Source organism: Notolabrus celidotus, chromosome 8, assembly GCF_009762535.1.
Source record: "Notolabrus celidotus isolate fNotCel1 chromosome 8, fNotCel1.pri, whole genome shotgun sequence".
Lineage (NCBI taxonomy): Eukaryota > Metazoa > Chordata > Actinopteri > Labriformes > Labridae > Notolabrus > Notolabrus celidotus.
This window is the reverse complement of record NC_048279.1, coordinates 24,626,285-24,652,280: the sequence shown is the minus strand read 5'-3', so window position 1 is coordinate 24,652,280 and position 25,996 is coordinate 24,626,285. Positions and strand designations below refer to the sequence as shown.

The 25,996-nt window shown below is 43.0% G+C and overlaps 1 protein-coding gene across 1 annotated transcript in view; it reads right to left on the bottom strand.

The window, feature by feature from the left end:
- pcdh19 (protocadherin 19) overlaps positions 1 to 25,996 on the bottom strand; it is a 58,582-nt gene that overhangs the window by 7,756 nt on the left and 24,830 nt on the right. The window contains 2 exon segments of the mRNA XM_034690460.1: positions 17,388 to 17,560; positions 19,347 to 19,405. Of these exon segments, the coding sequence (XP_034546351.1) occupies positions 17,388 to 17,560; positions 19,347 to 19,405 (232 nt within the window).

Here is a 25,996-nt window from a genome sequence, read left to right as displayed (position 1 = left end):
TTATCCCCCCCCAAAACACCCCCACATTCATCCTCCCTGCACATCCTTTATGCGTCTCCTCCTTCTGTCCTCCTCTTTCATCTCATCAGTGCCACCGTCTCACGTACATCGGTGTAATTAAATAAATCCTCCATCCAAAAATCTCTCCTTCTCATTTCTGCCGATCTGACGAGAATTCCTTCAACTCACTCAGTCAAATATTCATTGTCGAGGAAATTAGAAGTACTGGGCAACCTTGTTAGCGCTGTCGTACGGGCTGGTGGAGCCAGGAGTTCACGTGGTCCTGGCTTCTATTTCTGAACATTAGTACAAACCAATTTATCAAGAGTGAATTCACTGTCTAATCCATCCAGGACTGCAGAGAGTGTCTGACAGCTTGTCACTTCCACCAATCTTGCCTCTGTCCTCCCTTAAACTGATGCACAATGGCATGTTAGCTTAAATTAACCCAGCCTTACATTCTTTTTAAGCGCTTGTCAATAATTGTTTTAAAAAAAAGGAAGCAACAGCTCAAGCCAAATCCAGCAAATTTTGGCTTCCACTCCCCTCCCTATACGCTGCCGGTCCATCCACCCAGCCTTCACATTCTGCAGCCAGTCTGAGTATAAAGAATGAATTTCCAAACTGGTGTTGACAAACAATGCACTAGCTCCTAAATTGGTACAAACAGCATCTGTTTAACAGCTGTGTAACAGCAGCAGGGGGAAAAAAAGCAATCGCTACGCTGTTTTATAAATCACTATGTCATCGCAGTGCACTGTTTTGTGAGAAGCAGGACCACTAGCCAATGGACTGCTTGATGTAGTGGAAATGATGCGGTGCTGGTTGTCAGGAGGACATACATGAGTGGGCTGGTTTCAGCGCACCGGCAACAGAAACTCTTTCCCTGAGAGGATCCTCTCACCTTATTGTGCCCTGCCTCCACAGCACTGCATTCAAGAGGTTATAATATCTAAGTAACTTTCATTTAAAGCTCCATGAGAGTAACTTCTGGCCTGTATGTTGTCATAGTGCATCGCTTGAAGCTTAATGGTTTACACTGGTTAGATTTTGAGGGATCTGTAGGTTTTTTAGACTATAAGTTATGCCCTAGTTTCCGTACAGTAAATAAGCCAGTGACTGTTTGACGCTCTCCACAGGCTCTCTGGACTGGATTTAACCCCAGCAAAAAGGCAAAAAGCCAGGCTGCAGAGTGCTTAACTGGGCTAAACAGAAATAAACGAGGACACAGAGAGGCTCTAATGATAGGAAACAGATCTGCACAACAAACCCAAATATATGCAAAATATAAAAGAAAGGTTTTGCTTCATGCAAGGCAGAGGGGTTTGATCTTTACAGAAAGAAACTTTGAAAATGTTTGGGGTGGGGCCATGTTTGATGTCATTCCATGTATGTTTAGCATTTAAACCATGAACTCTTTATAAGGTATATCAGGAGATTGCTATCTGGAATTTTAGTCTGTGATATATTTTGAGTTGAATTCAACTGTATAATTGACAAATCCTCTGATTTTACAGCTAACAACTTCAAGCTGTAAAATAACTTTTAATATACCTGTGCTCTTCCCCTGCTAAAAGATAATGATGCCAACCATATCGCTGTCAGTGAAATAAAAAATCTCTTTAATAACTTAGTGGCAGTAAATTAGATACTTTTGCGGCGATATATAACATCACCAAGAGGAAACTAATCAGGGATGTAATTCAGTGATCAGAGAAAATTCGTCTTTGGGTTATGAGTGTTTTAAAGGGATAATTATTTTAAAATATGAAAGACAGGGTGAAAAAAGAAAGCAATTAAAGCCAAAAGAAACTGCAATCTGAGCTCATTTTTCTCATTTAATTTGATATATTTCCAGTTAAAATAGGACATTGTGGGGAAACATCATGGGGAGAAGAATTATTTTGATTGGAGAATGAGAACGATGGGTAATTTTATTTGATTTATGAGGATAACTTTGTTAAAGGGTTTTTGGAAGGTTCTGTTTCAGTGGTTTTACCTGTTCCCACGTTGATGAGACATACTGTAAGTTAACTACAGTAAGAAAAAGAAGATAAGTTTGCACACTGGTGGATATTTATGGACATTTTTCTCCCATTGCGGGTTTTTGCATGTTTGAACACCTTCCATCACGGTACTAGTCAGTCTATTGATTTGAAACCTTCATTTATGGTTGTGGCAAAACCAGTCGGCCAGAACGCAGTGATTTAATAAACTTCTTGTGGCATTAAGTAAGTGTGTAGAATTCTCTTCTTCTTTCTTTCTAGCTGATATATTGTGACTGTCCTGCATGTCATTTGTAAATGACCATTCCCCTTTTCAAAGCAAACTGACATACGTTTACTGATATGTAAGTTTCTTGTCTTGAACCTTACAATACCCTTGACGTCATACGAATGATGTCCAGAGGCTAGTCCTAATTGGGTTTCATTCCATTGTCTTTTGTCACTCCCCAGTCACTCTTCCCAGTTTCAGCCTCTGATCTATCTCCCTCTCAATAAAGGTATAAAAGCCTGATAACAAACCTGGAAAAAAAAAATACAAAGACTTAGACGAACTGGTAACTTAAGAAAGTGCAAATAATAAAATCCAGCACTTTCCAGCTTTGCAATTTTGTGTTTTGTTTTTTTAACAAGCAGGAAGTTAAAGTATTTTGATGCACTGCGGTGTGATTGACTTCACAATAATAACAAAGCAAATATCACCCTTGTCAATTCTCAGCGTCCAAATTGCCCATCTAAAGACGAGCCTCAAATTAACTTGTGCTCTGGTGCTCCAGGCCCACAGCGGGAGTAAAATCCACCCACAGAACTCAGCACGCCAGGCCGCTGGCGTCTCAGGTGCAGGCCTGCCCACTCCACTCCACCATGCCAGCCTGTCTGTCTGCCTGCCCGCCCGCCTGTCTGTGTCTGCTTGGCTCAATTTCTCTACAATACATTGACAGAGGATATCTTTAAATACACTGGAACAAATAAAGTAATTCTGTGTTTAAGCTTGACCGATCTAGCGAGTTAATTTCCTCCTAAACCCTGGAGTCTGGGAGAAACAAGGGGGACAGAATCAGACGCTTGAATTACATCTGTGGTTGTGGTTGGGGTGTAGTGAGGAGTTAGAAGGGGAGCATGGAGAGGAGCAGAGGAAGATCTGGCTGAGTGATGGCAGTGCAACAGAAACCAGAAGTAAGGATTAGAAACACCAAACTAGATCTTTCTATGTGCTGATAGAACTCCAACACATTAAATAGGAAGGATGGAATAAAGTTAACTTTAAATGTCAGTGATATATTACACCGGATGGTGGAAAATAATCTTTTGTGTGGCATGGGGCTTTTCCTTAATAAACAACAGGTCCATGACAAATTAAAGATGCTTCAGCGATGCCAGGATTTCTATTTTTGAATCCTATTTTCTTCCCTACAGCCAAAAAAACACACAAGTAATAAAGTGTGGGAAATTGGATTTAGAGTTTAATGGTTTTGAGTGATCTATAACCCATAAATATCTCAGCGTAAGAAACCATTATATCCTCACATTTGCTATAAAGAGACATTTCCCCTCCTTTTCCTCTTTTGATTTTTTTTCTTTTTAAATTGCTCCTTCTATTAGCTGTCTGAAATAAACACAATACTTCAGCACCTGTCAGCGTGTCCGGCTCTGAATAAGCGAAGACGGCACACCGGGCAGCATACCAATATCTGAGGACTTCAACTCTCTGTGAGCATCAGCTTTACCTCAGAAGAATCGGCCTTACATAATTAATATAATGTGGCTTCTCATCCAGTCATGTTCACTTTGTGTCAGCCAGGACTGTGTGTTTTATATTCCATTTTATCTTGTTGCAGAGGCACCAGCATGGTCCCTGCTCTCTCTCTCATTTTCTTCCTCTTTTTCTGTTTTTTTCCCCTCCTGTTATAGCGGGGGAAAAAAACTACTTGTCTCTTTTCTCGACAGTTTTAACAACCTCTAGAAGTAGGACACAGTAACATAGTGAGTATGCAGAGTGATGGGCAGTTTTAGCACAGCGAGCAGAAACATATACAGTAAAATGGGCCAGATTAGGACATCGGTTGTGGTTGTGAAAAGACAGTCCTTGTGTTTCTCTTTGAACCGGATTGGCAGTGTCACTCAGGGATATAAAAAGGCACAAAAAGGGAAAACATAGCGATGCCTTGGCTGCGTGTTGATGCTTTAGATTTACACCTACTGGGCAGAGGAAGAGCCAGGGGGAGGCCTTCCTTACACGTTTCATTTCGCTGTCACAAAGGCCATTCTGTTTGGCATCTGGGAGTCATGCTGCTTCTCTCCTAGCTTCTCCATTATTCACCTCAGTGAGGTCTACCACTTAATATCAGGCAGTCAGAGGCAATGTCCGTAGCATTAGCCACCCACTAGCGAGCGCTTCACTATATAAAGGATTGTCAGCAACGAGAAAGCAGCAGTATCTAAGACACAGATTGAAATGGAGGTGGGAGACTGGGTCTGAAGAAAAGAGAAGGAACTAACAGGCACATCTTCTCTGATTTGAGGAACATGAGTGTAGCATACATAAGGATGATGGTGGGGGTCTGACACAGTGGTAGTAATTGGATTTCTCAGGCCTGGTGCCCACTCATGATAACATGCTGAGCTGTGACATGAAAAGTCCTTATGTGTGGCGAGGGGAGCAAGGTGCAGCAGAGTGGAAGTGACAGGTGTCAAAGATCCAATTCCCTCGCTCCTCACCATCCTCGAGCTCTCTTCTTTCTCCGGAGGAACAACCTGCCCCATGGTTAAGCCAAACACTGAGCTTGACATTCAGTCGCAAATCCAAGCTGGTTAAACCTATGTAGAGTGTAGCGGAGGAGAGGAGGAGGTGAGCGATGGTAGGGGGCTCACAGCAGTGTGGATATAAGAGGTCACAGCCTGATTGCTTGCGTTATTTATTTTCTGAGGCTAATGCGAGCTGAATGCAGAAGGAGCGCAGAGTTGCCACGGTGTGCCGAAGAGCACACAAAAGAGCCCGAGACCCCTGCTGTTGGTTCTTAGAGATGTTGTTGGGTAGCGCGAGGACTGGCCACAGCCCTCCTACCTCCTCTCCTCTGTCCTCTGCATGCATCCTGGCTCTGTCTTTAACGAGGACTGCATGAGAACAGGCACATCATTAAAAAGAGCCATTCTGAGACTTTCCTGTCTGCCATTAAACTTAACAGCCAACCTCTCCCATTACCTTTTATCCTCCCTTTTAAAGAGGTGGGGGACGGTAAGGTTTGAAAAGTCACATTCGGCTGCCAACATGCATCCATTGAGCGAAACTTGTCCTCTAGTCAATCGTGCATGAAAGGAACAACTGCAAAGCCTCCTTAAATCAGGCTCAAGTATTGTTCTTTGCATACTAAATCAGATAAATGTAACACTTAATGTAGTATTTTCATGGTTCACACTGACCCGATTTTACATAATATACTAATGTGATATGATAATTACCCTAATGCCCATAAATATGTGCTGTAGCCTTAAGGAAGTAATGTTAGCAGCACAACACAAAAAAAAGGCTCTGGTGAATTATGTGTTTAATGTTGATGAAGTTACTCTAATTTGATTATCCACTACCGCCAGCTACGCCACAGTGCAGAAACACTACTCTGCTTCCTGTTCAGCTGACCTTCTCACACATGCACATAAGACGAAAGAGGCAGAAATCCATGTGTTTGTCACAGTGTGTGCATAACACATGCACTCAGATCGACTAGTGAGCTCAATATAGAAGTTAGGTCATGCACATTTTACTTCTGATCTTTATTCATCCAAGAAATCCCCTGTAGGATGCAGTGATATGTTTCCTTAAAGTCTCTAGAAATGTGAGGGAGTAAGCAGAAATCAAAAAGATTTAAGATATCTAAATATGAGCCCCTCATTAAAAATGTTAAAGTCTCAAGAAACCCAGTTTACAAAACAGCTGATTTATCTCTTTGGAATATTTTTCATGGTAGAGCAACTTTTGACTGACATCTGCCTGGCTCTGCAGACATCAACTGTAAATGTGACAGTCAGCGTAGCGCAGCCCAAACAACATTTTTAGTCCTCAGATTTAAAAAAAAGGGAGACGAGCTCTGCCCTGGTCGCTAAATGAGGAAGAAAAATACTGCTTTCCATACCTTATTTAGCAGTTAGCACCAACACTAGCTTAGACTCTCACAACCGGACTGACAAAACATATTAAAATGGTGTGAATATAGTGTAAAACCTAAAGTATGAATCACTTTTGCTGTACTCATGCGCCCAAATCTCAATAGAAGCCAACAGTGGCTACAAGTGAGATGCATTGCTAAATGTTAGCTCTGTAATGTAAGCTAGCACTGTTCTTTTGCTAAGTTAAACTGCCAAACAGACACACATGGAATGTCCACGCCTAAATTTAACTACACACTGCTTTAAGACAGGTTTAGCTGACACTCTGCGTCTTCCTGTCTCTCAGTGATCAACTGATGGACCATGCAAGATGCTAATGCTAGCTGTAAATAGCTAACAGCCGCAAAGTGACTTTAATAAGATAAGATAAAATAGTAGACAGTATAAAAAGTAGACAGTATAAAGAGTAGACAGTGCAAAACAGTATAAAGTAAACAATAGCATATAATAGCAATTAATAAAAAGTTATTAGCAATTAAAAAATAAAGAAGTAAAAATTAGCATATCTTATATACACAACTAATTAGGTGAATTCATAAATATTTACAAAACCAGTGACGCGGTGAAAAATGTGCAGACTTGTAGCATAAGTATAAAACAGAACAGAACTGAGAAGATGAGTACAAAAAAGTAGAAAAAACATATTATGATGAGTTTGAGGAATTAATAGTATAACTGCATCTCACCAGTCAAAACAACCATATATCCGGCTACTGATATTCTGTTCCCCCCTGACCCAAGCAATGTCTCACAAATTTAAACCCTAAATTGCTTAAGTGTACAAATCTCTAAAAGAAAATACCTCAATTTGGGATTTAAACTCATTTTTTATTACTTTTTCCTGCTTGGTATGTTGTGCATTACTACATAATTAGAAAGCTATTGTGGTTTTGAGTTTCCTGTGTTTCATTTTGAGGTAATAGAGGGTTTGAGAAAGAGTTGGACAGAGCACAGAGGTTTTAAAGACTCCTGGATATGAAGACGTGTTGAAAGACACAATCCAAACAGGATCTTTCAGAGACCCAAAGGCCAATGAAAGATTGGGGGAGGCTCTCCGCACATGTATGAATACACACACACACACCTCAGCAGGTCCCTCCTCTCTGCTGCTGTCTTCACTCTCTCATCAATAGTTTATAATCTGGGTCACCAGCAGTCACATTGTTTTCTCCACCATCGAGACCTCCTCAAAATTGTTAAATTACAACACAGTGAGCTCATCCCCGCAAGGTTACGTAGGGGGCAGACGGGGTTACACTGACACTAATTGGTGAATGAAAGATAGTAATGATGGGGGTGATTTGGATGACTTCTTTTTAACCTCTGGTATACTTCTGCTGAGTACAAATGCACAGTGTAAATTCTGTCATGCCATGTTTTACAGTATACATTCAAAGTCAGTGTGCGAGAAATCCTGCATTTCACAAGTGTAAAATGCAACAGAATAAATTATTCTCACTGAATATACATGAGGAGAGCAGGAGATGGAAATATTACAACACTATGCCTGAGGTAGTAACCTTTTGTTGGTGCAACTGAGGAGGGCGATATAACTTTACATATTCCTGCTACATATTCCATCAGAGTGATAATGTTGTTAGGTGAAACAAGCTGATGAGAACAATGATATAAAAAAAAAACACACAGGCGGGGATGACAAAGGCTTTGAAATGACAGAAAAATAGAATCTTGGATGCATTAAAGAGATGGGGTGTGTTTGCACACAGAAAGAGAAGTAATAGGGGTTAAAAAAAAGAACATTGCTGCAGCAAAGGAGACCCCCTCACTCTCTTCCCTACTCGCTTCCTCCCTCACCCCAGCTGCAGTGATAAATGTCTCTTTGTATTCCGGACAGAAAACTGCAGGCTACAATGTACTTGTCAGAAGACAGCTGATTTTCCCCTTAAACAGAGCAGAGTATATTTGTAATCTTTTCCTTTCACCGAGGGAGAAGATAAAACAAATGCCTCATGCCAAGACACATAATGCCCAGAAATCTCTCCCCATTCCCTGCACGTTTACGTTGCATGTAAGGAACCCACTCCTGTGTGTGCAATGTATGCAGGTGTAGCAATAGCATGTGCAAATGCATGCTATATATGCTTTAAACTTCACAGCATCCTTAAGCCCCGAAGAACAGTCAAGCTCCCACTATGAGGGCTCATAAATGGGAGTCAGTGCTACAGGTAATGGAGCTGATTATAGCTATCTGGGCTCCGGGCCAGCTGCCAGACTCGGCCCTGCCTGGAGGGAGCACAGGCCGCCTGGTGTCTGATATCCTGGGATCCCTGTAATACAAGCCTGGCTTTGGCAGTCACTCGGTGCCCACTTCCAAGCCACACACTGAGGCTCCTTTGAGTAAGTCTATGTGTATAGCATGTCCTCATCAGGGTGTTTACTCCACATGCTAGCAGTCTATCGTAGTAGCATTTCGGCAACAAGGCTGTGGTAAGATGTGCTTTTGGAAAGGTGGATTAAGGGGTGTTGAGAGGAATTCAAGTTGTGTGCGGAGGATCAGGATTGGGTAAGGGGCAGAGCAGTGCTGGTGGCACTTTACTGTTAAGCACACAATGCATTCCTAACAGACAACAATTGCTAACCAGCGTTGGAGGCATTCCACAAGCAGGGTTTGAAAGCAGCAACCTCTGGTGTGAAAAAATCAAGCCAGGGTCATAGAAATGTTTCTCTTAGCTAACCAGCAGCAACAAGAGTTACTACAATAATCAAGTGCTTGTGTCCCTGAAAAAGTAATGTATTTTCTCAGTTAGAAAATAACTTAATGAACGTTCAATTTGAATAGAAAAAAAAAAAATGGTTCATAGTCAGTGGTATTTTTCTCATCATCTATTGTTGGGATTACATATTTAGCCTGTGTAGTCCAAAACCCTTTGAGATTAGCGCTAAAAAGTAATCTGTTCACATGTGACAACGCCATAGGAATAAGATTAGCTTGAACATGACTTGGTTATGTTACTGGAGAGTCCAAGGACTTAAAAAAGTCATGTTTACAATAACAACACCCGGTCGAAGTAAAGGAACAATGCATTGTTAAAAGAAGACAACACTGACTGCAAGTGAAAAACAAGAAAAAAACAATGCTTCAGTGTTGAGAGTCCTTCATTTCTACCAAAGCTGCCTCCCCTCTGTTGAGTTGAACATGCAACAATACATTGTATAAAAACCTTAACACAATTTCCCTCACTGGGTTTTCCATTTTTCTGATAAGCAGTTCGTGTGCCGTGCAGCCTCTGCACTCACACTGTTTATGTGTGGGAAGGACGTAAATAAGGAGCACAATGGCAGAGGAGGCTTTGTTAACCTCTCATTACACAAAGATAAGATTATCGCTGTTAAATGTAATTCAAGTTAAGATGGAATTCTGTGCACATCTAACTGGTTCTACAAGAACTTGTTCCACTAAGCTACAGTTAAGACAAGCCTTTCTGCATCACTGAACAGCACAAGATACTCAAGAAAGTCACGATTGAAAATTGGGATGATTAAAAGGATGTTATCCTCTGTGCATTAGGTGTGTTAAGTACAAATATGGCTGTAGGCTTGTGTTTTAAACCACAGTCTTATTATTGTTTGTTTATTATAAAAGAAGAGGCCAGGTTGTGCCCACACTTTGACCTCAAAGAATTAAAAACACAGTGGTGCGGTTAGGAAGAAAAAACATCTGCTGCCTCTTCTCCTCAAACAAGAACTCAGAATCAATCGGAGCCACAAAAGGTGAGCAGACCGGAGACAACGCTGAATCTCTGCTGCTCGAATTTCACTCCATTTCCCTTCCACCAATAAAAATCCTCTCTCTTTTACCATCTCGTCATCTCCCTCTTCCCTCTCTTTCTTTCCCCCTGCTTTTCTGATTAACCCGCAGATACACACACACACACACACTCCACACTCTGTGTACACACACTCTCAGACAGATTTAAAATGCAGGTACTCTCCTCTCTCTTTAATACACACTCGGCCCCCATCAACTCCAGCACATTACCTGTTCTTAATCTCCCTCCCTCTGTCTGGGATCATCCTGATCCCCCTGTTTTCCCATCTGCCGCCGATTGGGCCCCGGCTTGGCTAGGTGTTCAACAAACAACTGTGATTCACTTGGTTTCTGCGGAGATTATTAACACACCTAGCATGCCACAGCGCCATGAATAAGCAATGGAGATCCGGAGCCCTATTTTCTCTCTCTGTCTCTGTTTCCTCCCTCTCTCTTTCTCTCTCTCCCCATGTCGCTCTCTCTTGCCCTGCCGCGTTGTGAACTGAATGCCAGGATTGTCTAGAAAATGAGCTGTCAGTGGAGGGCCTGCAATGAGATACATCAGGCTCATTGTGAGCCCTAGAAAATAATGAACTATTCCCATTTCTCTCTCTGATATGTTCAATACGCTATCCATGACAAGTGCAGAGAGATAAGCAGTCCCCTCTTGAGCTGATTAAATACACTGGGTATATTCAGGAGGGCTTTGGCAGAACGAGGGTTCGGGGGATGCTATTATAGTATTATAACATTTCTATATGTTTTCAGTCTGGGCTGGAGGAGAAGAAAAACCCATTTGGATGCATTTTTTGTTTGTGTCTGCGCCGGCTGTGGAAGAGCAGCTAGAGGCGATGCTTGTAAAAACTTAACGGAGAATCAAAACATGTCAAGTTTGTTTAAGTCTCTCTTCACATCCCGTAACTTATTCCCTCCTGGGATTAACTAAAGAACTAAAAGCATGGGAGCGCAGATGATTTTTAAAATAATGTGTTGGTTCACTCGCACTAGAACTGCAAACAAACAGAACCGAGAGGCCACAGCCAATTTCTTCAAATTTAGAGCAGACTTTAAAGACTGTGTGGCTTACTTTTTGTGTTATTTACAGTAAAAAAAAAAAGGGACGAGAGAACGAGGAAATTGTCTTTCCTTGCAGCAATACTGGTCTCTTGTCCATTCTTCAAGTTGCAAAATCAATATGGGCCAGCTTTGTTTTATTACATTAAGAGCAATTTTATAAAATAGAGCTAGAGATTTCACTGTGTTGCACAGTTTGATTCAGAGACGATAAAAGAGCCGAGCACAGATGGACACAGCTTGAAACAACGTTTTATTTCCTTTTATTCCTCCTCAAGTCTCCACATCTCAGAGGCAGAATCTGCATCCTGCTTGTTCATTACAGACTCCATCACACCTGCTTGCAAGCATCCTCTGGTGTGTTGGAGCCTAAAGTGTGTTTGTGTGTGTATGTGTGCACTCTGTCTTCCTTATTGCTCGGATTTTGCCGCGCTCTTTGTCAATGTCAGCCATTTTACCTCCACCACAGGGTTACACATTAGATTAGACAAATCAAAATCAAAATGGATGGTCCCAGTATGGAGTTAGTGTGTTAATCTAATCATGAGACATCATAGCCTGACACGTGTTGTTGCCAGCGTCGGATCACACGAAGAGTTTTGGTGCTTAATTCAATCAAATGTTGTTTGAGAATCAGTCAAATCCTCTGGCACGTTCACACAGAGAGAGAGAGTGTGAGGGGAAGAAAACAATCCTACCTGTCAGAGAGATTGTTTCCTCTTTTCCTCCTTTTTTCTTATTTCCCCTCACTAAGACTGCTTACTAGACTCTCAGCTCATCTCTCCATCTCTGTCTCCCTCACATGCAGACTCTCTCTCTCTCTCTCTCTCTCTCTCTCTCTCTCTCTCTCTCTCTCTCTCTCTCTCTCTCTCTCTCTCTCTCTCTCTCTCTCGTGTTGTCAGCAGCAGGGCCCTGTTCCTGTTGCCTTCCTCATTCTGACACCTGTCAGCATTTTCGTTAGTAGATCAGAGGACTGCAAACTCGAAATGTTCCCCGTGTTGAATTTAGGGCAAGTTTGCAGCAGAAAACATGTGAGCTTGCTTTTACTCTTTCTTTAATTCAACTGAGGGAGGAGGGGGAGGGAACTGCTTGAGTGGCACAAAGTTAGGAGACGTCGCAGTCGCTGGATGGAAACAGAGGAAGCCTGACGTATGGAAAGAAATGAAGTGGGGGGGGGGGGTGAAATCAATTAGGAACAGTGAGACCCTACGGATCTGCTGATGGAAGAAGGGAATTTGGAGAAGTCTGTGGCCCACAGAGGGGGCCTCCATTCCTGGGCTGCAGCTTCAGGCACACACCCACAGGGAGCGAGCAGATAGATGAGAGATATTCTCCAGAGGTGGAGGCCAAGGAATGTGTCAGAAATAAAAGAGGCCTGTTCCCTGCTCTGGCTAATTGAGCAGTCTTAGATCCCTTTGAGCCTAATAAACCAAAAGGAAGGGCTTTTATTTCCTAACACTTACATATTGACCTGGTAATAATCCTAAAACGAAGAGCCCAAACCTCTAAACCCATGAATCGGACGCTGTCTAACGACATCACACTCTCTCTTTTTTTTCTTCTCCTGCGGAGATAACTCGAGCGATTTAACAATACATGAATCTTAATCCCTGAAAACCATGGCTCATCCATATCCGGGAGGAATTAAAGTGTGAGCTATGACAATCAAAGGGAAGTTGAAAAAAATAGATTTAGCTCTCTTTGTCACCAGCCCCCTCCGAGTCTGTTCCCTGGATTCTCCCCTGACACTAATGGTTCTGCAGAGCCAAAGCTAGCATGTCGCACATTTCAACCAAATCCCCCCTCTAACTTCACAGACATGCCTATAAAGATAAAGAAGAATTCATTTTATATAGCTCCTCATCCTCTCTTGGTTTTTAGTTACAGCCATATCATCCATTTTTATTCTATTGGCAGATATGAGGGAGCCATTACATGTTTAAGATAGCCCTTCTTCTATAGATTTGAAGAGATTTGATGTAATTTGTTCTTCAGATACTTCCCTAAATCTAATCCACTGGGTGAGGAGATTTCAGGTCAGGTTTTTCAAAAGACTCACACTAACACACACACACACCTCTTGAGATTTCTGGCAGAGATTCAGCAAAGAAGAGGCAGATTTAAGTCGAAACATTCTTCACAGGCACTTCTCTGAATGTTACCATGGGTCAACACCATGAACAGCGTCATTGTAAGCAATGAAAAAGGACAAATATCACAAACCTAAATTGATACAGAAAGGGTAAAAGTCCCTGTGTGGTTTGTTAGCAGCTGCATCTTGTCAAACACAAAGGGGTTCCCGTAAAAAGCCCACAACATGACGTGGACGCAGTCTCTTTATATAAAAGGCAATGGCTTGTCTCCTGGGTAAACGACACCTTTACACAGCTCTGGGAATGGTAAACATTTGCACTGTAAAAGCCTGAGAGTTTAACCCTTCCTCCTTACCCCCACTTCTGCTAGCTTCCTTTTGTTCTCAGCACTTATCAGCAGAAGAAAACAGAACAATAAAAAACACACACAAAACACAAGGCTCTTCTCTCCTCAGCTGGTATGTGTGTTTGATGTCCTTTGGCAATTGCAGTCTCTCGACTTGTTTTCTGCTTTAGCTGGCAGGAGAGGCGTACTGTTCAACACAGTGACTCCCAGAAGACATCTCAGCAGCGGGGTGTTTAGTGAACAAGCCTATTTGTTTTCTGACAATTTCCCTCTACCAGCCCAACAGGACAGGGAAATAGTGTCCACTTTTTGTCAATTAAGACAGATGAGCTCAAAGAGAAACCGCCGTCATCACATGACTGTAACCACTGCTGTTCTCAGATTATACGAACCCTGGCTGTTCTATTTCCGCCTTTTTACTCAAGGCTCAGAGGAAAGACAAGCAGGGAGGCGAGGAGCTAGAGTAAGACAACAAAAATAAATCTGAAGATGGTAAAGTCCGCAAACAGAATCAGAAGAACAGATCTAGGGAAGTATCTGCAGAGCAGTGTTGTTGTTGAGTCACTAAACCTCAAGTCCAAGTTGGGTCTGGAGTCCACAGTGTTATAGTCTGAGTTGAATACACATCATCAAGGAAGAATCCAAGTCGAGTCTATGTCATGCATTAGATCATTGTCTGTAGGTAACCAATGCCATGTGGCTAATGTTGGCAAAACTGGCAACCACAGCCTTCTGTCCTCTTTACAGGTTGAAATCCACATATACCTGCACTGGTTACACAACACTCTGGCCAAGTGGTTATATCCATTTATTTTGAAATATAACTTTCTCTCCATTTTCTAAATTCAAACACTGCCAAACCATGCCATTCTATGATATGCCAACTGAGACTTGCTTGTTTACATCTGGGTAGTAGAGCATTATATAGAGCAGTAGCCATGAGCTAGAACTAAAGACCCTGCTGCTGGTGGCTGTGCTCAAGCTTAGACACAACTTTTGACTGGCAGATCAGACTGACCATGATATAAAATTATACAAATAGTTTGTTCAACCGACTTGAAAATGTGGTGCCGACAAGCAAGGGTGACAAGGTTCAACCATTTGGTCAACTAAATAGGCACATCCTTTTTGATAACCGTTGCTAACAATCCCAATAGGCTGATTTCATGATGTCTGTCAGATGTCTGTTAAAGTTTGAGCTCGTAACTGTATTCCCTGAATGGTTCTTTTAGATACAGTTATGCTCATAAGTTTACATACCCTGGCAGAATTTATGATTTCTTGGGTAGTTTCTGTTGTCATTATGATATAAAAAGAGTAGTTGTTTGACAATAAATGGCTTCACCCAACCGCTAACCATGAGTGAAAATAAAGTTTTTCTCTTACCATTCATATTCTCTGAAAAATGGCCAAAAAAATTCACAAATTCTGCCATGGTATGTAAACTTACGAGCACAACTGTAGCAAAAATGTGGCACTGCTTTTGTTTGCATTTGCTGTAAAATCTTTAAAAGCAAAATGTACAAATGTGATGCTACTTTAAGCATCCTGGCAGTAACTGTTGCTGAATGAGGCAGAATGCCTTGCATGTGAACGTGCATGAATGTGAACACTTGTGCCTTTGCATGCTAAGTTGAGTAAATTATTAGCACCTTATATAAAAATAAAACTGACAAAAACAATGAACCAGTCTCCATCATGTGTTAAATCATCAACCTCTCCATCTTCTGAGTCCTAAGCAGACTATACTTGGATCTGAGTCCAAGGTGAGTCTCAGCTTCTCAAAATCAGGGCTTCAGTAAAGCTTGAGTTTGAGTCATGGACTTGACTACTCCAACACTGCACAGCCAGACCGAAGTGTGTCATATTGAATCAACCCATCTCTGTCAGCCCTTTAACCTTGTAATTAGACCATTGAGATGCTAACAGAGGAACGATTTCATTTGCTGTGTCGTTACATTTCTGCACATGTCAGGGTCTCCGGTCAATTCATTTAATAATTATGAATCTCATTACTCTCTGGAGTGACTGAGTCCTCCAAACAAATGGAGGAAATATTCCAAAGGAGCCATTTTGTCAGGTTTAAACTGAGGAAAACTGAAGGCCAAGAAGAAGCAAAAAAAAACATTCCAATAACAAACCACCTAATTGTAATTCCAAACAGACCCTTTTGTTATTATCTATTCGTTCTGGTCAAAAGAATGGACAGCACTGTGAAATAGCCTCTTGTTTTCTGTTTACTGCCAATGTGTTGCTGCATTACACATTCAGCAGGCGAGCATCCATTTTGCTGAAACAGATACAATCGTTGGGTGTGTTAATGAAAAAAGCAGTGCCTCAGAGCACTCTCCCTCCACTTGTAATATTCTTCATGTACATCATCTCTAATTGTCTCCAATAATGCGATGCCCTGAATAAAAGACCTGTCAGTGTACTTCTCTTTTTATTTAAAGGCACATGATTTTTTTTCTCCCCCCACCGCTTGTGAGGTAATTTCAGCTGGCAACCAACAGTCAGCAAATTCACTTTTCATTGTTCATTACCGTCTGTTGCCGCCGAGGGGACATGCAGTTGATTCCAACGGTCACCATACCTCCTGACCCCCATAAACGTCTCAGCTAATTCATTACAGTACGCGGGCGAGCGGCCATGAAGCCATATCGTATGACTCCATTCTGGATTAACATAAAGTGCAGGTTGCCTAATGTTATTATCCTCCAGTCAAACAACATCAACGGGCAGATTGCTCCACGTGAAGCATCTGGTTAGTCAAATCTGCCAACCCAGAGCCTACACGTCTGTCCCTGCTTCTTCTTCAGCCGCACCCACACACTTCACAGAGTGCTGATAAAATTGATTAATTATTTAATACAGAAAAACACATACTCTTCAGTCCTCTATGCATTTTTTTTATACTGTAGAATTCCTTTTCATTATCTTTTTGCTCATTAAAATTTCTCTCCTGCACGAGCCGAGGAGGGAGAAAGTCGACAGAATTACTGGGGCAGTGTCGGAGAAAAAAAAAGGGCGAAAATTATGAAGGAGGAAAAACTAATTTTGGCACAAAGTTCCCAAAATGTCGACTTTGGATACCTCGAGTGTTATCTGCTAACGCTGTCCTCCAGAGTGTGCTTCCTCAAATAAAATGTCCGGTGTTTTCCTCCACACTCCAAATAAAATTGCTAATGTGAGTCATCCTTAAAAATGTCTGCAATTTCCACACAGTCTGCCTCTGGTGCTCTGCTGAGCTCTTGCACCTGTGCATGTGGCGTTTCCTTTGAGCTCGGTAAACACCCTCAGGTGCTTATAGTGTCATCCCCGCCTGCTCCAGACAGCTCTCTCCTGCTCCCTCCCTACTCCCTCTCTCTCTATCTCTCTCTCTCACACTGACCCACTCTCTCTCTTCGCTCTGACTGGCAGCAGTTAAGAACGAACACGACCCCTTACGCTGACTTCTGCCAGCCAAGTGGATGTCTTTTTAAACGGTGAGTCAGAAATGAAACATCAACATTAATTCCCCGCTAAATGATCCCGTTGAATAATGGATGAGGGCACGTGGAGATATGTAGATTTCCACCTTCTACCTTTGTGAGCCTAATTGCTGCCATTCAGGCACATCTGAAGTCGGGCGCACTTCAAGAGCAGACATGGCTACTATCAGTCAATAATGTTGCCTAAGCCAGTATCAAAGGGGAGCCTTAGCTGTCAGAGATCCTGCACATTAGCTACTCTAGCGGGACTTCAAAGACAAAAAAAACTGTGCTGTTATTCATACTTGCACATCTGAAGCCCGTAATGCACCTTAAAAGATGCTCCTGTGGCAGAAAAACAGACACACACAAACACAGATTGGGCTTATCTCCAAACAGCAAAACACACTCCAAAGAGGGAGCAACCCTCTGAACACACACAGCGCACACACGCACAGATTTTCTTACCTTGGTCTGGCAGCTGGCAAACATTAGGGGGCACGGTCATGTTCAGCACGTCATTGACAGCCGTGTCAACATAGTGTCCTCTCTGGACATCGTGTTCACTGTCGGTTTGGTCGCTCTCCTCGTGCCCGCTGTCCTTCAGACTGTTCCCCTCCAGGTCTTTGAATGTCGATGTGCTACATGGGGGCCAGGAGGGGGGAGAAGGGAAATGTTGATTAACTGTCACGTCACCCTTTTCTTACATGCAGTCGTTTCGTGTTTGGTTTTAAAAGTCACAGGCGCTCCGTCTTTCTCTCTCCTTGTCCTTTCTGAAAATTCTGTGCCCTTTTGCTTGGAGAATCTCCACAAATTAGAACCAGAGGAATAACATGTTTCCTTGTTGTTGCACCTCCTCCTTAAATACTACACTTCTGCACAGAACAATACCTTCCCTGAGCTTCCACATTTGCAAAAATCATGAAATAAGGAAGTTAAAGCAACCCCTTTTCTGGATTAAGTGCACATTTTTAACTTTACAGATAGCACAACATCTAAAGGCCGTCTCAAGCTGGGACGTTTTTGGATGGATGCACTGACTTCAAGGACATCACACTGAACAAACAGGAGGTACTCACTCACTCGCTCACTCACTACAATCAAACAAATACTGCAGTAATCAGGAATTCCTGGAAGGAAGATGGATGCAGGAAACGCTGGAAGCATACAAACCGAGCATCTGTCTTGTTTGGGGCTCACAGTCAATAAAGAGGGTGGGTATGAGGGGGGGGGGGGGGGGGGGTTACAATCAACAGCTGCACACTAACAGCGTGATTTCCCTTCATTTGATTTCCATCCCACTGGAACAAATTCTGCTTTACAAACAACACTAAATAGGGGTGAATATATGAACATGTGTTCCTGCAGGAGGAGGAAAATGTATAGGAATGAGTTCCTCTAAGGGGAGGAGAGAGGTTAGAAAGGAGAGAAAATAAGAGTAAACAATCATAAGCAAACAAAAAGGAAGGTAGAGGAAGTGAAGGACAGTACAAGGTAGCTGCATTCCCCAGCCAAAGCCTCACATTCTCCCGCCCGGGAGAGACGACTGCAGGTAATGCTGGCTCTCTGATGTTATCACTGTAATTGCACCTGTCCTAGACCATAGGCTCCCCGGCTCCTGAGGGGATTTCTTTGTAGTCTGCTGCAGAAGGCCCCCACACTTGAATGCTCTTTGTTTACATTAATGCAGGGGAATCTTTTGGGGGGGGGAAATTGCCATAATGGGTTTTCAAAAGGCCTGGGATGGCCGCAAACAAAAGAGAAAGGCTGGAATGATCCATGGCTGCAGGTAAAGAGGGGATTATTGTAGGTTTTTTAAGTGAGCCATGGTGAGGAAAACCTCAATGGCTTGAGGCAATTATTATGTGACCCCTATCCCAACCCCCGTGCAACCCTGCATTCCCACAACCCTATCTAATATCCTGGTTCAGGTGGGCTGAAACAACAATGGAGACATTTATTCTCTTCTTCACCCAACAAAAAGGCAAATGATTGGGGATTCCTTGAAGTACCATCTTGGGAAATGGTGCACAAACCAGTCTTTGTACCTCTAAAATACCATCCATTCACTGAGTATTTGTTTTAATGTGCTCAAGTCCCAAATGTGCTAATGGACCAAGTCATAGAAAAGTAATAAGGTTATCTGTAAATGTGCAAATAACCACTTGCTCATACTTTCTGCTGCTTTGTGTAATCTAATAATCGTGGAGTCTGAGTGTGCGCCTGCTTTCAACAAGTGTCTACTAAACGCATTATGGAGGTATTCCATTCATCCCCAAAAATCTTATCCTCTTATTGCAATTACACCGAATGAGGAAACATGCAGGAACAAATGCTGCAGCGGTATAGCTGTGCACTCATTAGATAAAACAATTACAGATAACAATGGTAACGAGGTGCTGGTAACAATTCCTAATCAACACATACCTTTTAATGAGGTGGGCTCTGCTGTTCACGTAACTGGAGTCAATGGAGTAATTCTCCGTCTGTAAGAGAGGGAAGGAGGTGGGAGGGGTGGGGTTGTGGTTGAGAGATGATGGGGGGGGGCAAACAGAGAGAGAGGTACTTTTAATAATGGAAGCAACCAAAATGTTAGCTAGTAATTGGCTTTCAGTAGAAATGTTATTTTACACAAAGGCCCCGGTGAGCAGCCCGGGCTTTCAAAGGCCTGAATCCTATTCTCTTTCAAAGCACACACACAGAGAGGATGACTGGGAGTCGAAAGAGTGCTGCAGTGAGCGCATGCTGCCTCTCCTCTCCTCTCCTCTTCACCCGCTCCCTCGCTCCCTCGCTCCCTCGCTCCTCTCCCTCCCTCCCTCCCTGCCTCCATCCCTCCCTCTGCTGCCGGTCAGTCTTTAAAATGGAGTCATTAGGGCGGACAGACAATCACGCAAACAGAGGGAGAAGAAAAGTTTCCCTTTATTCTCCCCCGAACTCTTCACTTTTTACCATGTTTGAGGAGACATTAATGTGGGGAAATATTAAATAAATAACTACGAGAAAAAGTAGAAGAAATTAGGAGTGTACCCAGGGATTCTTAACTCCGCAATTGCAGATGAAAAGGCGCTCGGAATATGCATACGATAGATCTCTGACCCACATTAGTGAACACAGTTCAAAGGCATCCTACATTCATTTTTTCCCCCCACACATTTATTTAGCAGGGAGAACGTCTGAAGAGTAAGAGCACATGGACAGAGGAGTAAGCGTACACTGAGCAGGGTGCCCCCCGCCTGTGTCTGCAAAGCATCTCCTCACACTGGGTAAGATGTCAAAGTGTATCAAACCCTCTCAAAGGACTTCCTCCAGTCCTGTGAAAAGCCAGGATACAACGCTTTCGACACAGTTTGATAAGATGCAGGTGTTTGCTGCAAAATGAAAGCAGAGGCTTCACTTAAAATTCCACAACACAGATACAGTATCCTGATAGGAGCTGCAAGTCAATGACCAACTTCTGAAGTGGGGAGTCTACAGAGTGTGGATATCAAAGTACTGCTGAAAAGGAGTCACCCTTATGATAAGGAAGGTTAATACAGGGGCATGATCACTGATTAGGAAGTGAGCTACACGTATGATGAGGTACTAGCAGCTGTCACTCACACTGATCCAACAGCTTCGGTTGGCGAACTTCATGTAAACACTCCTCTCATTAGATCCTAATGGGGTTGAACATTTTGAACTTTTTCCCCACGTCTGCATTGAACCACAATGCCGCAGAGTCTGAGCGACAAGGACGGGGGCAGCAGAGGAAATGTCAAACATCATAGCCCCAGTCATCTTTGGATGCCTTTTGAAATAAAGACATACACGCATAAATAAAGAAAAGTGATGCTGTCAGATCACAGAAGCCAATGCGTGGTGTGTACCTCTGGCAAATAGCTCCCGTGACCTGTTTGCAGACGATGAAATATTTAGGAGCTTGTCAATGCTACCAAAAAACATGCTCTTGTTTGTTTAGATATTTCCAGGATTGATACTGTTTTTTCTGTCTTCAAAGATTACACAGCATTAGCGTCTGACTGAATCTACTGTTGTCTCTTTTTCTCTTTAATTTCTGCAAACTTTGAGGAACTTGTGTACGTCAGAGCTAAAGTTGTCCTTCACTGTTCTAAAAGAGCAAAGGTGTTCCTTCAATCATTAGCAGATAAGCTGTTGTTTGCCATCCCACCACCTTTACTTCTAATTATTTCTGCAAGAAAATTGTACAATGATTAGGAGCTAAACAAGGGCACGCAGGCCTCTGACTGGGACTGCTAAATTATGATGCAATGTGTTTGCGCTGAAGGTTAGCATCATTGCGCCTCCTTTTTACCATTTAGCCCTAATTAAACTTTCACTCATTACTATACAGAGGATGGTTTATAATAAGAATTTCATTAACATTTTATCATTAGCCTTCAATTTGGGGCGCACCATGTTTGTTCTGTTGTTATTACCCCCGACTCCTTTTGCGCCTGTTCGCTTTGACTCCATTAAATATCAAAGGTAACGGCTGTGGCAACACACTGCAACATTGATTCATCTTTAATTACAGATTAACACATATCATGATGTTTTATAAAGGTATAAGAGACTTTAAGCCTCAGAATTTCTTCCATTTAAGAGAGAAATACTGATCTCTCATGCTTCTGTATGCATTGTGTTCACCTTAGCTCCACTTTGGTCCCCAAATAAACCTGCCTCATCTTCTACAGTGGCTGCGCATCCAGAGAGAGACTAATGAAAATGCAAGGCATGAGTAACAAGGGGAAAACTTCATTTAAGAGACAAGATAGAAAATTTCTTGAGAATGTCACTCTGCCTGCAGCCTGTAATTGGTTTGGATGGCAGGTTTCTGTGCGAGCATGGCCTGGAGAGGGGAAGGCGGAAGGTAGTATGCCCCGGCTCTCATGCTGTTCCAGTCCAGAAATGGAACTGTACTTTCCATAATGAAATTCTCTCTCAGGGTTTTTACATGGAGCCTTCTTAAATGTGCAGTATTCCTCATAGTGCTCGACCATTACATGCTTTCACTCCTCCGTTTCTTCCTCCACAGCGACTCGTTCATCAAAGGATTCAGTGGAGATAACCTCGTTTCCTCAATTTATCAAACTGTCAGAGGAAATAAACAAACACCCAACATGCGAGGGCATAACCTTGGGCATTTATGAGTCACTTGTGAGCGCCTATTCTCAGGGAAGAATTGGAAGCATTAGCCCAGGCTTCCTGTAAAGAAATGTAACGTCTGCCTCCCCACATTTTCTGACTGACCTCAAATTGAAGGACATGTCAATACATCTCGCTGCGAGGTCAAGTTTCAGGCAAGAGGATGAGGACTGCTTAACTACAGCGAAGACGCCACAAATGGCTCCTTAATCAGGTTGGACAATGTGTTGTTGTGATCCGAGCAGCCCCAGTTTGGCGGCCAGAGTCACTCTATCCCCGTAATTATTGTTCCGTTTCATCCTGAGGACTGCAGGGAGGGAAAGTAGTCCCTGGTGTCGTCGGGTGACGGATAGGTAGTGTCAGGATGAGTGTGGAGGGAAGTGGGAAAGAGAGTGGAGGGTGAAGATGGAAGGGAAATGGGTGAGACTTGACCTGCGGGAGGCTCTCGGACTTGACCGGCTGCTGCAGCCCAGTGTCTTTCCCCTTTTCACCCCTTCCTGCTTCTTTTTTCTCCAGTGCAAAAAAAACCACCCAGAAGCTCAGGGACGACGGGCCTTGCCTCTCTGCCACTGAGAGGAAAAGCAATCTCCTCGCCTAGTTGCTGCCGTAAGATTTGATTTGCCTTCCTCCCAGCGTGACAATTGGTTCTGTAGTCGGGATGCAAGTGTATTCATTGTGTGGGGGCACAGGGAGCAGCAGAGAAAAGAGGAGGGGGAGGCGGTGAGGAGGGGGAGCGAAGATGCCAGTTGTTACACCAGTAAACACCCGACAAGTTCAGCAGATGTCACACAGATAGGAGAGAAAGAGAGAGAAAAAAAATGTCACACAGCTGCCGTACTATATGCATTATGGTGGCTAATAAAGCAACAATATTACATTTAAACAAGGAGGCAAGCTGCAAAATATTCACTGGTGCAGCAGCATGCACAAATGTGTTATTTTCAAAAATGGGTGTGAACAAGTGCACTATCTGCAATCTTGCTATTTATAGACATTGTTATCTTTAGATTTGCCGCTGCAGATCTTAAATTAGAAGATTAAATCTTGCTTAAAAGCAGATGCATACAAACTTAACTCAAAGGCAAACTTAACATCTCAGATAAACTGTTTTTTAAGCTTGAGTTAAATTGCCTGAAACAAAAAGGAGGAATGGTTATCTGTCCACAGGAGAAGAAATCCAAATGTGTGTGTCTCAGGTCGGTAATCAATAAACTCCTTAATGTCATCACTTAACCAGATTAAAAAACATCCAGCTGTGCCCCAAATGCTCTGACTGCCACATTTCAATGCACAGTTTGAAAATACAGGACAACAGATGAGACAGAATCAATTAAAGCTGTCAGATCCCATTTTTGCAGCCTGGTTCTGTGTTTGTGCAGCCCAGAGGCTGTGCCTCAGCCTTTTTTCCTTTCTTGTTGCCGCAGCTCGCTCATGGACTCCCCTCGGTCCCGGAAGGAAATGTTACACACAATGAGCCTTGTTATTGATATCCCACTGCTAAAGGAAGCCATGAGGAGAAAGAGATGCAGGGGGTTTACAGGGCGAGCCAGCTGCAATTAGGAAGTAAAAAGGCTTCATTATCGAGCTAGGTTTGGAAATGGAGGAGTTAAGTGAAAAAGGATGAGTAAAAAAAAAAAATAGGAGTGAGCAAAAGCATGTATCCCCCTTGTGTGATTTTGCAGTGAGGAGTGTGTGTGTGTGAGAGAGTGTGTGCCTCTGTCATCCTATCCACTGTGACTATGAAAAGAAATGCTTCACTCGGAGCTTCTTGCACATTCTTGCACACAGACTCTCTTCCAGCGTCTCCTACAAAAGCACTCCTCCAACAATAACTGACTCGCAGGGCTGAGCTGGCGTGCTCCCATCATGCCTCAGGGGTCGGGCACCCAGCAGCACCTCTAAGCAGCTCACAATCAGTCTGTGTGACACCCCGTGACAAAGACTTAGACCACAGAGGCACATTCACCAAGTGGGTGTATATGTTGTTTGGAAGGGAAAAAACGCTCCTCGGCCTCTTTTCCGCTACAACCCTCAAACTTCACCTCCAACCTCTGCCCCTGACGGCCATCATCACCACCATCTTTCACATTATAGAATCTCCCATAGCTGCTCTGCCATCTGCTAGATTATAGATTTCCTTCTTCCTTTAGAGAGGCCGGGGCCCCACAGGGAGGATCAGTGGTAAAAAGGGTGAAAGAGTGCCTGAGGCGCAGCCATGGTTGAGGATGAGATTACATTTTCTATTTCTGCCCGCTAAAGGGGGCCTGCCGTGATGAATACAGAGAGTTGTTACCATTTAATATCAAGCGGCTCGCCTGCATACTCAAATTATACACAATCAGTTGTGACAGAAGGGTACACGTGTGACAAATAACCTGCCACATTCTCTGCATCATTTCACTTCATCACCCATCAATTCACCCCAAACCTAGCAGCCCATTTGGGAATCAATCATGTTGTGAAAGTGAGCGATTCTGCAGAGAAAAGAGCTTTAAAAGCCTCCTTAGCTTGTATGTTCCTGCAGTCTTGAGAGCAGTGGATGGGAAAAACTAACAATCCAGCTGAATTAAATGCTATTATGAGGTCGCTCATGCCCTTGACCACATGTGTTAAGTGTATTGTTTGAGCAAACCAAATAACAGCTTCTCTGGAAACACAATGAAACAGAGACGTAAACACAACTGCACTTCCTGCTGGCATTTCCTCCTCATTTTTCTTCTCCTTTCCGTACGAAATAGAACAAATATTTGCTCATTCTGACTGAAACAATCAGCAAACAGCGCTCATAAAGTGAGGAAAAGGGCCAAAGGCTACAGCTCCCCCTCCACCTGTGAACCCCCCCTAACAGAGGAAACTGCCGACCGCAGACTCTTCTCTGCTGAAAACAGAGACGATTCTCCAGACCAGTCTCCATGTCACTCAGGCCTACAGGCTCCACACAAGTCCAGTTAGTAGAGATGTGATTAATTATACATACATTGATAGAAACAACATTCATTATTCATGAGCTTCTCAACGTCAAAGCTATTTCCCTCCCTTTCAGCATGATGAAAAGATTTTAAATAATAGGCCCCCTCTGCAGACGTCTGCATTCCAGCGGAGTCGGCTGACGCTAAAGAGGCTTAAGTCAGAGCTGTTGTCTTACCCGAGAATCACAGCTCTGCGACGACATGTTTCAAACCGATGGTGGCTGTGCAGGTTCCGGGGGTCTCTGTTTTTTGTTTTGTCTTTGTCTTAAGAGACAAGGCTGGTGCTTTTTAAGCCTTTCAGATGGAGTTATAGTGTCCACTTAGCATGAATAGAGGCCTGCAGCGTCACCAGGCACACAAGGCTGGATTGAGTTTCACCGAACACCTGTTCAGCGCCCAGGTTTGCCTCTGTGTTTTGTAAGCTTATTCTATCTCAAAGTCAGACAGAAAAACCTGAGTATCTCTATGAGATTACGATTCATGGTTTTACATAGCAGAAAAAGGAGGGGAGGGAGGAAGAAAGACTTTACTATCTGCGCTGTTTCCTAAGAGAAATCGGCTTACTTCTCTTAAAGCCTGCAGAGCCTAATCAAACTCAAATAGCAGGAACTTCCCCTTTAGGCAAGTCTTGAGGGATTTTCTTTAATTTGGATGTCAGATGGAAAAGTTTTCACACTCCTCTCATCCCAAAATCCGTTAATGTGTGTATGCTGCCACATGAAAGAGGTAGGTAAGTAGGTGGGGATTCTTTTTTTTTTTTTTCAAAAGACGCCGGAAATGTTGAGGAGAGCGTCTAATCCAGGTAGACTAGGAAGTTTCCGGGCCCCTATGGGAGCAGGCACTACTACAAACATGTTTTTAGCAGCTATTTAATTTCTGTGAGAGCATTACTAGACAGTATTTTATCATCTTGGTTGTGCCCTATATTAGCCAGTGTTGAGGGGGAGGGGATTCCCAAAGGGT